This window comes from Thecamonas trahens (genome assembly GCF_000142905.1).
Source record: "Thecamonas trahens ATCC 50062 unplaced genomic scaffold supercont1.32, whole genome shotgun sequence".
Lineage (NCBI taxonomy): Eukaryota > Apusomonadida > Apusomonadidae > Thecamonas > Thecamonas trahens.
In genome coordinates this window covers 65,478-79,767 of record NW_013657648.1, presented here as the reverse complement: position 1 = coordinate 79,767, position 14,290 = coordinate 65,478, and the positions used below count along the sequence as shown (strand labels likewise).

The following is a 14,290-nucleotide window of genomic DNA, read 5'->3' as shown; positions in this document are numbered from 1 at the left end:
CGCACCAACCCAGTGCCCTTTACCCATCCCCCTTCCCCCCCCACCCCCCCCCCCCCCCGGTCCACTCTCTCCACCCATCCAACCATCCATCCATCCGACACAGCAGAGACCGAATGGGGTGGGGGTGGGGGAGGAAGGCGGCGGGGCAAGGCATAGGCATCCACACCCACCTCACCACACTCTTCGGTTGCTACTGAGGAGACGTGACTGGGTTGACTAGGTAGCTCTCGTACACATAACCAAACCAATCCATACCATCAATGTCTGGTCCTGGTAGAGGTCGTGGCGGTGGTCGTGGCCGGGGTCGGGGACGAGGTGCCGCTGGCGGTGGTCGTGGTCGGGGTCGCGGTGGTGGCGGTGGTGGTCGCGGCTGGAGTGGTGGACGTGGTCGTGGTGGACGTGGCGGTGGTCGTGGTGGTGGCCGTGGTGGTGGCTATGGTGGGTACAACAACTGGCCGAGGGGAGGGACGCAGAAGAAGATGCGCGATATCAAGCGGCTGCTGAGCAGGCCCAATCTGCCGCCCGAGCTTGTGGCGGCCAAGAAGGAAGAGCTGGCGCTGCTGGAGGAGATGCGTGAGGAGCGGAAGAAGGCCGAGGAGACCAAGGATCGGATCCTGGCGGCACGGAGGGTGCGGTTCTTTGATCGTCGGAGGCTGATGCGCAAGGTCAAGCAGGCGTACAAGGCCCGCAAGACGGCAGAGGCCGGCGACGACGAGGAGGCCAAGGCTGCAGCGGCAGCCAAGGTGGCGGACCTGGTTGAGATGTACCAGGTCGTCATGCATTTCCCCTTCCACGAGCGCGAGTACATCAGCGTCTTTCCGGGCAAGAACCTCTCGGTTGCGAACCTGGCCGAGCACGAGACAACGATGGCGGGCATCCGTGCATCGATCATGGACGCCATCAGCAGTGGCAAGCTCGAGGCGTACGAGTTTGATGACAAGGGCAAGCCGGTGCCCAAGGAGGGCGACGAGGTCGGCGACGACGACGAGGCGCACGCGTACGGCTCGCGCCCGCCGCGGCCGCGGGCCTCGGTCACCTCGGATCCGTTCTTTATGGATCCGGACCAGGAGCCGGAGCAGCTGACCGGATGGCAGGCCAAGGAGTGGGCGCGGCGGCAGAAGCGGCTGTTTGGCGAGTCTGAAGAGGCCGCACCGGGCGAAGCCAAGGCCAAGGCCAAGAACGATGGCAAGGCCAAGAACGATGGCAAGGCCAAGGTCGAGGCAAATGATGCAGCGACGCCATCGCGGAAGCGCAAGCGGAGCGAGAGCAAGACCAAGGCCAAGGCCAAGAGCGGCACTCGGGGCGAGAATGACGACGCGGAGGCACCGGCCGAGGTCTCGGCTCGGCGGATGCCCAAGCGGCGCAAGGGCAAGAAGATGAGTGCGGCCGAGCAGGGCGCCGAGGCGCTGCGCAAGCGGGCCGAGCTGACGGCTCAGGCCATTACCGTGGGCGCGCGGACCAAGGGTGCGATTGTGTTCTCGGACGACGACGAGTAAAGACGGCGCGTGCTACATACATACAAGGGGACTGACGGCCAGGTTGTGTTCAATGACGCATCCGAGGTCATGCCGGCGAACGTGACGAGCCCAGCTGGGCGTCCGAGGACGAGGAGAGGTCGGAGCCGTTGCGGGAGGTGCCGGTGAGCGGGGTGGCTCCGGCCGGGACCGAGTTGTGGGCGCCGCCGTCCGAGATGGCCATAAAGTCTTCGTCGGAGGAGCCCGAGTTTGTGCCCTCGGGCGGGATGCCGCGGCGGTGAGCGACGGTGCCTGCCAGGCGGGCATGGTCCTCACACTCGTCGCGAACAGGATCAAAGTCGGGTGGTCCATGGCCTCGCGGACGTTGAGGCGGTGCTCGTGGTCGTAGACAAGAATGCCAGAGAGGAGGTCGATGGCGTCGGCGACGGCAAGGGACTTGTTCTTGCGGGTGACGAGAGAGTCCCAAGTCGAGCCCTCGTAGCCCTCGAGCTTCTCGTCCCATTCGTCGCGGAGGCGGACGCCATATTTGTCGACAAAGTCGAAGAGGCCGTCCGAGCCCATGAGCTTGACGATGGCGACAAGAACGTTGATGTTCTCCTTGCGGCCCTTGAAGACAGGATGCTTCTTGAAGACGATGCCGGCCATCATGGCGCCAAACGACCACATATCAACGGCATAGTCATACCTTGAGTACTGCATCAGCATTTCGGGCGCCTTGAACACGCGGGTTCCGGGGAACTTGCGGAACCGCTGGCCGGGATTGTAAAAGGCGGCGAGGCCCCAGTCGATGAGGCGGAGCGTTTTGCGGACTGGATCAATGAGCACATTGTGCGGCTTGATGTCGCGGTGGATGACACCCTTGGAGTGGGTGTAGTCGAGGGCGAGGAGGAGCTGGTACATGTAAAACCGGACCTCGTGGTCGGAGAAGCCCGCGTACATCTTCTTAAAGTCGGGCGTGTCGACATATTCAAAGATGAGCGACTTTTGCGCCGTCAGCGGGTTCTCCACAAGATCCAACAGCTTGATGATGTTTGTCCCACGCCGGAGGTTGGTGAGAAACTTGATCTCGCGCTTGATGATCGACAACTGGACCGGCTTGAGCACCTTGATCACCACCGTCGACTTTGTCAGCAGCTCGGCCTCTGCCTCTGCCGGCAGGCTAAGTGTTTCCGCACCTCCCGCTCCGGCCTTCTCCGTGCTCGCTGCACTCTCGTTCTCGTCGTCATCGTCCACGCCCTTGCCCTTGGCGCTACGCCCACTCTCGACCTTGTCCGAGACCGACGGGCCCGAGCCAGCAGCCGAGCCAGCGGCCGAGGCAAACTTCTTGCGAAGAGCGGCTTCCTTGCGGACATCAATGGCAGAGAAGACCTCGCCAAAGTGGCCTCTTCCGAGCTTGGTAATGACGTGATACGGCTCGGGCTCAGACCATGCGAGGTTGAGCGACTCCCAGTCGAACCACTCCTTGGGACGATCGACCGACGCATCCCTGTACAGCTCGGCCTCTCCGCGCGGCTCTGACAACGAGCTCCCATTGTCGCTCGACGACATGGTGTTGAAGTGAGAGAGAGGGGAAAGGGGGGGGGAGGGGAGGGTGTGTGTATGTGTGTGAAGGTGGTAGTGTGGGAGGAGTGTGTGTAGAGGAGGAGGAGGAGGAGTGCGAGCGGTAAGGGTGTGGTGGTGGTGGTGGTGGTGGTGGGTGGTGGTGGGAGGAAGGGGGGGTGTGTGTGCTTGCGGCTGTGGCTGTGGCGGGTTTTTGTCGCTCAAAATGTGCCCTCTTATTGGTGTGGATTGTTTTTAGAGGTTGTGGCGATGGTGATGGGGATGGTAATGGGGATGGAGATGATGATGACGATGGGTTGGGTTGGGTTGGGGGATAGGAGGGGGAGGAGGAGGGAGGTGGGGATGGGGCGGATGGGTGGATATGGGGTGTTTTGCTTTGGGTGATGGGTCGACGATGGTGTGCATGAGCTGGCTGCCAGCGCCTTCACGAGCGAGATGACGACTTGCTCGATGGTATTAGAGCACGTACCATGACGAGGACCCATGACGAAGACAGCCCGAGCAGCCGACCTCACCACTTGCTGTTGAATCAGGTCGTGGAAGCCGGTTTGCCTGGCGAGCAGCTGGGGAGCAGCCGGTGAGCAGCGCAGAATCTACAGCAAATGGCGAGAGCAGCAACACGCCACTCACACCAGCCATGGCGTCTTCACGGCGGGACTACGTGTCCGACAAGGGTACGTCCTTCACCGACTCACCCCCCATACATATGCCACACTCTTTACCCTCTCTCTCTCCCCTCTATTCCCACTCCATCCCCCTTCCCCGTCCCCCCCTCCCCCCTCCCCTCCCCTCCCCCCCCCCCCCCTCCCGTGAGGTGACGGAGAATGTCCCATCCAGGGCAACTGAATTTTCTTTGGCCTCCGCCTCCGCCACTGCCCCCCCCCACCTCCTCCCCCTCCCCCCCCCCCCTCCGCCTTCTCCTCCCCCCCTTCCTTCTCCCTCCCTCCCTCCTCTCCCCCTCTCTCTCTCTGTGTCATGGGGGCGTGATGGGGCACGGACTGGTCTGGTCGTCACTCACGGGTCGAGCGGGTGACAACGCGGAAACGGTCGACGGGCGGACGGACGGTGCGGGTTGACGGACGGTGTGGGTTGACGGACGATGCGGGGTGGTGGGTGACGGGGTGCGTGTGCAGCGACGGTCAAGGACTTTGTGCTCAACTTTCGACCGGCAACGGCGCAGCCGAGCGACCCGCCACACTACATGGCGGTGCTGCAAGCGGTGGCGAACAGGGAGACCCGCGAGGTCAATGTCTCGTTGGAGGATCTGATGGAGTTCACGGGTGGAAACACCGGGCTGGCGGATGCAGTGGCGCACAACACCGCCCGGTACCTCACTCTCTTCCAGGAGGCCATCGACGAGGTGTTGCCGGAGCCGACGGCTAATGTGGAGGACGCCGACATTGTGGATGTGCTCATGCATCAGCGGCGGGAGCGGGCAAACGCAGCTGGCGGGAGCGCGGCTGGCGGGGCCGGCGGTGGAGCTGGTGGAGCTGGTGGCGACGACGGCGCCGGGCCGTCTGTACCCGAGTTTCCGCCAGCGATGCGGCGGAGGTACGAGCTGCGGTTCATCCCGCCGTCCAAGAAGGAGGTAATGGGGATCCGCGAGGCCGGGGCGGAGCAGATCGGGTCACTCATCACGCTCTCTGGGGTGGTGACGCGGATCACCGAGGTTAAGCCGCTCATCCAGGTGGCGACGTACACGTGCGACGTGTGCGGGTTTGAGATTTACCAGGAGGTGACCGGGCGGACGTTTATGCCTGTGGCACAGTGCCCTTCGGAGCGGTGTCGGGCAAACAACACGCGCGGCAAGCTGTACATGCAAACGCGCGGGTCCAAGTTTGTCAAGTTCCAGGAGATGCGGCTGCAGGAGCTGTCGTCGCAGGTGCCTGTGGGCCATGTCCCGCGGTCGATCACCATCCACCTCAAGGGCTCGCTCACGCGTGTTGCGACGGCGGGCGACACGGTCGAGGTCACCGGCATCTTCCTCCCGATCTCGTACACCGGGTTCCGGCAGATCCGAGCCGGGCTTGTGGCTGACACGTTTGTGGAGGCCATGCACATGACCAAGACCAAAAGTCGTACGCCGAGACGGCCAAGGACGCCGTGTCTGACGACGCGGTGGCGACGCTTGCGGCCGACTCTGCGGTGTACTCCAAGCTGGCCAAGTCGATTGCACCGGAGATTTTCGGCATGGAGGACGTGAAAAAGGCGCTCCTGCTCCTGCTGGTGGGCGGCGTCTCGCGCAACGTGCGCAACTCGATGAAGATCCGCGGCGAGCTCAACGTGTGCCTCATGGGCGACCCGGGTGTGGCCAAGTCGCAGCTGCTCAAGTACATTTCGCGGCTGACGCCGCGTGGGGTGTATACAACAGGCAAGGGCTCGTCCGGCGTCGGTCTCACCGCAGCCGTCATCCGCGACAAGACAACTGGCGAGGTCTCGTTGGAGGGCGGCGCGTTGGTCCTGGCCGACATGGGCGTTTGCTGCATCGATGAGTTTGACAAGATGGACGAGTCGGACCGGACGGCCATCCACGAGGTCATGGAGCAGCAGACGATTTCGATTGCCAAGGCCGGCATCATCACTACGCTCAATGCGCGGACGTCGATTCTGGCGGCGGCTAACCCGGTGATGGGCCGGTACAACCGGCGGCTCTCGCCGACGGAGAACATCAACCTGCCTGCCGCGCTGCTCTCGCGGTTCGACCTTGTCTTCCTCCTCCTCGACACGCCCGACGTCGACAAGGACCAGCTCCTTGCGCAGCACATTTGCTACGTCCATCGCGAGGCCAAGGCACCGCCGCTCGACTTTGAGCCGTACGACCCAGCGCTTATCCGGGCGTACGTGGCGAGGGCGCGCGAGTGCAACCCGGTGGTGCCCGACGACCTTGCGTCGTACGTTGTCTCGACGTACGTTGGCATGCGCGAGAACGAGGCCCGCCGCAAGGAGCTCCACGGCCACACGTCGGCGCGGACCCTGCTCGGCGTCCTCCGCCTGGCGCAGGCGCTTGCCCGCCTCCGCTTTGCCGACGTCGTGACCAAGCCCGACGTCGATGAGGCTGTCCGCCTCATGCACATGTCGAAGGCCTCGCTCACCTCGGACTCGAGCAGCTCGTCGGGTCTTGACCCCAAGTCAGCCATCTACACCATCATCCGCGACGAGGACGCCCGCCGCGGCCACTCGCAGACGCTCCGCTACGACGACATCCTCCCGCTCGTCATCGCCAAGGGCTACACCGCCGCCCTCCTCGACGACGTCATGGACGAGTACGCCGACATCGGCGTGTGGACCATCTCCTCTGATCGTTCCACCATCACCTTTGTCTCGTAGACGCATGATCGATGGCTTGTGTGTGGGCGCGTGGGCGCTGCCTGGCACACTGGCCGTGATAAATGAATATCCAGAGCATGCGGTGGTGGATGCACGGTGAGCTGAGCTGAGCACACCCGCCCACCCGTCCCAGCCCGTTTGGGCGGAAGCCTGTTTCCATTCTCGCCGTCTCGAGTCACTCAATGCCAGTAACAGCCAACTCTCGGACGGCTGCTGCGCCTCGACTCGGCGGCTTTGTCAGTGTACGACGAGAGGCTGAAGTGACGACGGAGCAAGTCGAGTGAGGACAGGGCAAGGCCAACCATCATGTCTACTTCTTCCCATGATGACGTCCGCATGTGCTTTGTCTGTGGTGTGGCGGTCACCCCTCCTCACGGCGCTTCCAAAGCAACCGCTGCCGCTGTCTTCAACGCACACCTGAACGCTTGCCTGGACGATGCCTCCCGTGCCGAGCCTGCGGCTGCGTCTACGGCTGCCGCATCTGTGCCTGTGGCTGCTCTGCCTGTGACTGCTGTGGTTGTGGCTACTGCGGCTGCGGATGCCGAGCCCTCGGCGAGCGATGATTCAGCCGAGTTGGACAGGTCAGGGGCAACAACAGGCGCCGCGGGGACAACAGGCGCCGCGGCGGCGACAGGCGCAACGGTGGCGGGCAACAATGCGGCTGCAGGCAAGGATGCAGTCGAAGCAGAGGTGCCACCCGCCTCGCCACTTCGGCAGCGACTGATGGTCCCGAGATCGCCGGTTGACTACATCGAACTGAGCTACGACGCGAATGGCGTGCTGCTCCCCCCGCCTCCGCCGATTGCTCGGCTGCTGAACAAGGCCGAACTGATGTCGCTCAAGGCTGAACGCAAGGCAGCCCGGATGGAGCGCCGCAGGCAACGGCGGATCGCTCGCAACGAAAACCTTGTTGCCGCGGTCCGGCGCGGCAAGCATGTCGCGTGTCCGGGGTGCGACGAGGTCAAGTCGTTCCGCGACTACGTCTTTACTCTCGGCGACAAGTCCGGCCGGTTCCGCTGCGATGCTTGCATTGCTGCCGGCATCAAGGCGTATGATCCGAGTGACGCGCTCGGCTCGTCGGAGTCGTCGGGCCTCCAAGTCAACGAGGTTGAGCTCGCAGTTTCGTCCCCTCCGGCCCCGGCCTCAGCGCAGCAGCAAGAGCTCCTGCGCCACACGCCAGACAGCTCCGACTACGACTCGTCAGAGGAAGATGTGTTCACGTCGAGTACATCGTCGCTTGACGGCGTATCGGCGGTGGCGGCGCTGAAGGACGATGACGCCGTCTTTGCCGGTCCAAGCGAGGAGGCCGTCCGTGGCAACCACGGTGTGCGGTTTGTGGCCCACCGCGGAAAAGTCCAAGAGCTGCTGTTTGGCATCAAGCCGACAACGAGCGGGATGAAGCGGCTCCGCGGCAGGCGCCGGGTGCCGCGGCGGCCGCCGTCGTCGACTGCTGGCGCGACTAGAGCGCGGGACATTGTCCGGCAGCAGGCCCGGTTGCTGCGTCAGATCGAGCGGCAACATGCCGGCATCAGCACTGACAGCGAGTCTTCCGCCAAGTCTATCTCGGTGTACAGCACGTCGTCGATGGTGACGCCGCACGGCGACGCTGCGCTCGAGTTTGCGCTCCTCGACGACCAGGACGCGTGGACGTACGAGACCTACTCGCTGCCGGAGGAAGAAAAAGGCGAGTTGGGAAGCCTGAGTCTGCAGGACCAGCGCGAGGAGGAGTACTTTGCACGCAGACTGTTCTTTGCAAAGGTTGCGGCGTCGACGCTGACTCACTTTGACGGCGGCTGGCTCGGCCCGGGCGTGTCGATGAGTAGCGTCACCGCCCGCCCGCCGCTTACGCCGCGCGGATACTGGTACGGGGCCAAGACGGGTGGGCGGAAGAAGCGGCGGACAGAGCGCGACACTGGCGCGGCGGCGACGGGCAAGGGCAAAGAAGAGGCTGATGAGCCTACCTCAGACGAGTATGACGAGGTTGCGGATTTGAGAGTGCCGTCGTGGGCAGCAAGCGGAGAGGCGACGGTGGTCGACTTGCCGGTTGAGCTCCTGCTGGAGATCTTCAAGTGGCTCCGGCCGGAAGACCTCGGCCGGGCGGTCTTTGTCTGCCACACCTGGCGGATTGTGGCCATGGATGAGGTATTGTGGCGGCGGTACGCGGCAAGTGCTGAGTTTGAGGCCACATCGAGCGCGCTCCTGGCCCGAAACGTCACGCCTGGATGGCGTGCCAAGCTCCCGGGCGAGCCGTGCTACCACTATGTGCTCACCATCCGGGCGCGAGAGGCGCGCGCCGAGCGTGAGGAGAGAAATTCCATGGCACGACGGGCGATACTCAACGCGCGCAACGATCGCTCGCAGCAGATTCAGCGGGCGCAAATCGTGCGGAGTGATGCATTAGGGCAGACTGGAATCTCGTGCTACAGTCTGGTGGTTGCGATGGCGGTTGTGGCATTTACGGTCCTCCTTGCACTCCAACTCGACGGGAGTATCGATCTGACGTGGAACGTAGTGTTCTCGCCTCTCTACGCCGCACTCGGGGTCCTGTTCATCACGCTTTGCTGCGGCTACGCACTTCCTGACGTTGACGTCGATGAGGCTGGCACCATGTGCTGCTTTGGGCTTGTACTCCTCTTTGTGGCCATCCCATTTGTCTTTATCGCATGCAAGCTCGATGGCCTGCTCAACTGGCACTGGGCGGTCGTGCTCATCCCGACGTACATTGCAGAGCTCCCGGTAGCGGCCCTTGTGCTCTTGGCCTTTGCCGAGGTGGTGGACGACATGCTCTACGAGGGCGGATGGGACTCGTTCTTCAAGTCGGCGTGCGCATTGTTCTTCATCCTCACTTTTGGCGTCATGATTGCGTCGAACGTGCTTGTCACGCTCTTCATCGAGGGCCAACTCGCGCCGTCGACAACCATCTGGGAAGTCTTCTCACCGTTCTTTGTCCAGTCGGGCCTCTGGCTCATTGGCGGGCTCATGATGTGTTGCTACCAGTCGATCGACGGGTATTGGGACTTTCCACTGGAGGCTGTCATGGCGGTGCTCGGCATTGTGGCGTACGCAACGATGATGGTGGTGCTTGTGGCGGCATACTCTGTGGGCGCGATCTCATCGTTCTTCTACGTCCTCATTCCGATCTACATTGTGGCCTGTGCTCCGTTCTCGGCGGTCTGCGTGTTGTGGATCCGCAGCCTCAAGCGGATTGTTCCGGCGAGTATGCGACTGTCTCGGGCGCGCGAGAGCCTCCGGGTCTTTGATCGTGACATGGAGCAGGGTCGGACGCCATGGGGCCACGTTGGAGGCGCAAGCGGGGGCGAGCGTCGTGGGTCGATAGCCATGATTCCGAGCTGGCCGGTGCCGCAACATCGGGCGTCGTTGAGTGACTTTGGCGCGGCGTCGTCGTCGATGTCGACGTCGTCGTGGTGATTGCGGGCTGTAGCTCGAGGTTCATTTGTCTACGAGGATGGGGCCGACGAAGCGGCGGCGACTGACGAGGTGCGCATCTGCAAGACGTTAGCGCCTGCGGCGACGTCGACAACCGGAAGCGCGACCCTGGCGGTGTCAGCGTTTGGCGGCGGGTCGAGGTAGCCGACGGTGACGAGGAAGGCGATGTAGCGGTAGAAGCAGCGCGACATGGGCGTGCAGGTAAACGAGTCGCCGAGCATGGCTGGCACGTTGTCCATGCACAGGTCGGGACTCATCGACTTTGTGGGCAGGTCGTCGAGGACAAAGTGCAGCAGCGGGTAGAGGGCGGTCGACGACTCCGAGTGACCACCGTCGACGACGCGGGCCTCGAGGCGATCGCGCCACTCGACGTAGTCGAGGCGCTCGAGCGGGTAGCCCAGAGCTGCAAGGGCGTCGAACATCGACTCCATGCGAAAGACGTCGGGTGAGAGAAAGTGGTAGGCGTGACCTCGAGCGTCCGGCCCGGCTTCTGCGACGCGGACCATGGCCTCTGCCACAAAATCGACGGGCGCGACGTAGACTCGGTTCTTCATGATGGGCGCGGCGCCGAGTTCGACGCAGCCTTTGACCATGCGAATGAGGTAGTCGTCGACATTGGTGGCGCCGGCGGTCGAGTCGCCGAGGACGTAAGCCGGGCGATGGATTAGGACTGGGATGTTGCGGGTGGCGGCGGTGCGGAGCATGGTCTCAGCCACAAACTTGGACTGGCCGTAGCCGACCGAGAGCTGATCAAAGTGCTCAAGCGGATCGTCTTCGGCGACCGACGCGGTTCGCTGGGCGTATGGGCCCGAGTCGAAGACCGAGGTCGACGAGACAAAGTGGAGGGTAATGACGCGCGGGCCGGTGACGGCAAAGCGGAGGCACTCTTGGACCGAGGCAACGTTGGCGGCGCGGAGCTGCTCGTAGGGGTAGACCCAGTGGACAAGAGCGCCACAGTGATAGATCTCATCGAGCTCCGTTGTGAGGGTGGCGCGGAGCTCGGGCGCAATGCCGAGCCAGGGCGCGGTGAGGTCACCGAGGATGACGTCGACGCGGGCGGCGGTGGCCGGGTCGGCAGCGATGGCGCCGAGGCCGACAGCGGCGAGGCGGGCGTGGAGTCGGGAGGTGGCATCGGCGACCGACGAGCCGCGAACAAGGCAGTGGATGGTGGCGTTGGGCCGCCGAACAAGGAGCGCAGCGAGGAGGTAGGCGCCGACAAAGCCTGTGGCGCCAGTGAGGAGGACATGTGCCACGTCGTCAGCCGACGGAGCATGCCAGGCGCGACCGGTGGCATCGAGCGTCGGATCGAGCGCAGCCTCTACCTCGAGCTCGAGCTCGGGCGGTGGCTGGGATGCGAGGTCGGCGGCGCGAGAGCTGGCGGCATCGGGCGATGCGGCAGCCTGATCCTGCGGGAGGAGGACAGCCGATGCGTCCATGTGGGCCTCGACGGCGGCGGCGAGGGCGCGCGGAGTGGGATGCTGATACAGGGCGTTGAGCGGGATGTCTGTGCGAAGCTCGCGGCGGAGGCGGAAGGTGAGCTCTGTGGCGGAGAGCGAGTGGCCGCCGGCGTCCCAAAAGTCGGTTTCGGGCCCGACGGGACGAGCAAGGACGTCAGAAAAGAGCGAGACAACGAGCGACTCGCGGGCGGAGAGGTGATGGGCGCGGGTATCGAGAGCAAAGGTGAGGTCTGGGGCCGGGAGCATGGCGCGATGAAGCTTGCCGTTGGGGGTGAGCGGAAAGGACTGGAGCGGCATAAAGACAGAGGGCACCGAGTACGACGGGAGTTTGGAGCGCAGGAGGACGCGGATGTCTGCGATGTCGTAGACGTCGGGGACTTGCGGGACAAAGTAGGCGACGAGCACCTTTTCCTCGGCCGAGTCGCGCTGGACAAGGGTGATGCACTCGCGGACGCAGTCGTGGGAGGCGAGGACGGCGTCGATCTCCTTGAGCTCGATGCGGAAGCCACGGATCTTGACCTGGTCGTCTGCGCGGCCGACGCACTCGACCGAGCCGTCGGCGGCAAAGCGGCCGAGATCCCCGGTGCGGTACATGCGATCGCGAAGGAGCGGGGCGACGTCGCCGGGTTGACGAGCGAGGGCGAGCTGGTCGACAAACGGGTTGGCTAGGAACTTCTTGGCTGTCTCGTCGTCACGGCCAAGGTAGCCGTAGGCAAGGTGTGGCGAGCGGACAAAGAGCTCACCAAGCTCGCCGATAGCGGCGAGGCGCCATGTGGCTGCCGAGTCCTGGACGAGGACGAGGAGATCGACGTCGCACATGCCCTTGCCTGCGCCAAGGACGTGCTTGCGGAGGGCCATGTTGTTGGGGCAGGCGTCGATGGCAAGGTAAGAGACGGCGCGCTGGGTCTCGGTCGTTCCGTACATGTTGACGGTGACAAAGTGCTCGGAGCAGAGGGCCTGGAGGCGGAGAACGTCACGCTGGGTGAGTACATCGCCGACGAAAAAAGCTGTGGAGAGGGCGAGATGGACGCCGGGCCCGAGGACGGCGTTGGCAGTGACGAGTTGGCCCATGGCCGGGGTGAGATGGGTGACGGTCGAGGCCGAGTCGGCCAGCCACTGGGCGAGGGCGCCCGGGGTGAGGATGTGCGCCGAGTCCGGAATGTGAATGGAGGCACCGAGGACGACCGGGGTGAAGACGTCGCGCTGGATGGGGTCGTGGGCGATGCCGGAGAGCATGGTGAAGCGATCCGAGGCCGAGAGGCCAAAGGTCTCGGCCATCCACGGGGTAAAGTGTGTGAGCGAGACATGGCGGCCGAGGACGCCCTTGGGGATGCCGGTCGAGCCCGAGGTGAACGAGAGGGTGGCAAAGGTGTCTGCGTGGATGGCGACAGACGGGGAATCCGTATCCGCATCGGCGAGCTGCGGGATGTCCGCGAGCGGGGTGAGGGCGTTGATGATGAGCTTTAGCGCAAGCTCGTTGTCGATAAAGTCGACGACGTCTGGCGCGAGCGGGCCTGCGCGGGAGAGGGTGATGATGGCGCGCGGCTGGGCAACCTCGAGATAGAGGCGCTGGCGGGCTGTAGGGTACGACGGGTCGATGACGGTGAAAATGGCGCCGGCCTTGAGGATACCAAAGATGGCGGTGACAAGCGCGGAGGAGCGGTGGGCGTAGAGGGCAACAACGTCACCGTAGACGATGCCGGCGGCGACGAGGGCGGAGGCGACGCGGTTGGCGGCGGCGTCGATGGCGGCGTAGGTGTAGGTGACGGGATCGAGAGCGCCAGCGGCGGTGTCGTCGTTCACAACCGGGTACTCGACAAGGAGTGGGCGGTCGGGGGTGGCGGCAGCATGGCGGGCGAGAAAGTCGACGATGGGGCCGACAAAGGTGTCCGAGAGCGGGCGGGTCGGGTCCGGGAGCACGGCGCGGGCGCGCAGAGTGAGCGGCGAAATGTCGACGAGGTCGCCGTCGAGGTTTGCGGCCATGGCGGTGATGATGGCGTCGATCTGGTGAAGGGCGTTGACCATGCGAGCGCGGGTGTAGAGGAGGGAGTCGTAGCGGATGCGGAGGCGGAGCGGGAGGAGGCGGCGGGTGTCGGGCTCGTGCTCGATGTAGATGGTCCACTCTGCGCGAGCGGCGGCCTCTGTCTGCTCGGACACCTCGCAAGCGTTGAAGAAGCGGATGGAGAAGAGCGAGTCGAGCGAGTCATCACGATGGCGGAGGGCATCAACGAGCTCGTCAAACGGAATCGGGTGGGCACGAGCAGTGTCGTCGGCGTCCTTGATCCGGGTCAGGAGCTGGGCGACGGTGAGCGGGGCGTTGTCGGGGGCGAGGTCGAGGCGGAGGACAAGCGGATTGGTGTCGTGCGAGGAGCCGAGAACAATGTCATCATCGCCGGTAAACTTGCGGAGGAGGATGGCGAGGGCTGTGAGAACGATGTGGAAGGGCTTGACGGCGGTGTCGAGCGAGATGCGGAGGAGTGCGTTGCACGTCGGTTCCGCCAGCGAGAGCACGACGTCGGCCTCGACCGGCGCGTGGTGATTCCGGGGAAAGTCACAAGGGAGTCGAACATCCGGCAAGGCCTGCAGTCTTTGCAGCCAGTAGGCCAGCGAGTTGGACGGAGTCGCCATGGGAGGTGCAGTGGGGGTTGAGTTGGAGGTGTGCGGGCGAGACTGCAGGGATCGTGGGCAGTCGTTTTTTGTGCGGGTTTTTTTGGTGTGCGGGAGAAGAGAGACGTTCGAGTGGAAGGTATGTGTTTTTTTTATATTGCCCCGGGTGAGGGGGAGAGGGAAGGGGAGAGGGGAAGGGGGGAGGAGGAGGATGGAGGGAAGAGGGGGGAGCGGGGGGGGGGGGGGAGGGGGGGGAGGTCAGGAGGGAGGGAGGGGGAGGGGACCGAGTTTGTGAGCGTGACATGATTCGTTGGCGGTTGTCGTGTGGAACTGGGGTGCCATTCATTGATGCCGTTGCGAATGTGTGGCAGTTGATATTGGTGGAATGGGTGGCGGGGGGGGGGGGGGGGGGGGGGT

The 14,290-nt window shown here is 64.2% G+C and overlaps 5 protein-coding genes across 5 annotated transcripts; 3 read left to right on the top strand and 2 right to left on the bottom strand.

Moving 5' to 3' along the window:
- Positions 1–479: 479 nt before the first annotated feature.
- On the top strand, positions 480–1,496 carry AMSG_06975 (uncharacterized protein; the record flags this gene model as incomplete). The annotated part of the gene is made up of 1 exon (XM_013901017.1): positions 480–1,496. The coding sequence occupies one exon, from the start codon at positions 480–482 to the stop codon at positions 1,494–1,496; it is 1,017 nt and encodes a 338-aa protein (XP_013756471.1).
- Positions 1,497–1,563: 67 nt separating this feature from the next.
- Positions 1,564–3,023, bottom strand: AMSG_06974 (CMGC/CK2 protein kinase; the record flags this gene model as incomplete). Its single annotated transcript, XM_013901016.1, has 2 exons — positions 1,564–1,791; positions 1,839–3,023. 2 exons carry the CDS (start codon positions 3,021–3,023, stop codon positions 1,564–1,566), a joined length of 1,413 nt encoding a protein of 470 aa, XP_013756470.1.
- Positions 3,024–3,672: 649 nt separating this feature from the next.
- On the top strand, positions 3,673–6,437 carry AMSG_06973 (prolifera; the record flags this gene model as incomplete). The annotated part of the gene is made up of 3 exons (XM_013901015.1): positions 3,673–3,709; positions 4,169–5,079; positions 5,112–6,437. The coding sequence occupies 3 exons, from the start codon at positions 3,673–3,675 to the stop codon at positions 6,360–6,362; spliced, it is 2,199 nt and encodes a 732-aa protein (XP_013756469.1). The 3' UTR covers positions 6,363–6,437.
- Positions 6,438–7,193: 756 nt separating this feature from the next.
- Positions 7,194–9,791, top strand: AMSG_06972 (uncharacterized protein; the record flags this gene model as incomplete). The annotated part of the gene is made up of 1 exon (XM_013901014.1): positions 7,194–9,791. The coding sequence occupies one exon, from the start codon at positions 7,194–7,196 to the stop codon at positions 9,789–9,791; it is 2,598 nt and encodes an 865-aa protein (XP_013756468.1).
- A 5-nt stretch (positions 9,792–9,796) lies between these two features.
- AMSG_06971 (alpha-aminoadipate reductase Lys1p) lies at positions 9,797–14,219 on the bottom strand (the record flags this gene model as incomplete). Its single annotated transcript, XM_013901013.1, has 2 exons — positions 9,797–13,786; positions 14,205–14,219. 2 exons carry the CDS (start codon positions 14,217–14,219, stop codon positions 9,821–9,823), a joined length of 3,981 nt encoding a protein of 1,326 aa, XP_013756467.1. The 3' UTR covers positions 9,797–9,820.
- Positions 14,220–14,290: the final 71 nt, after the last annotated feature.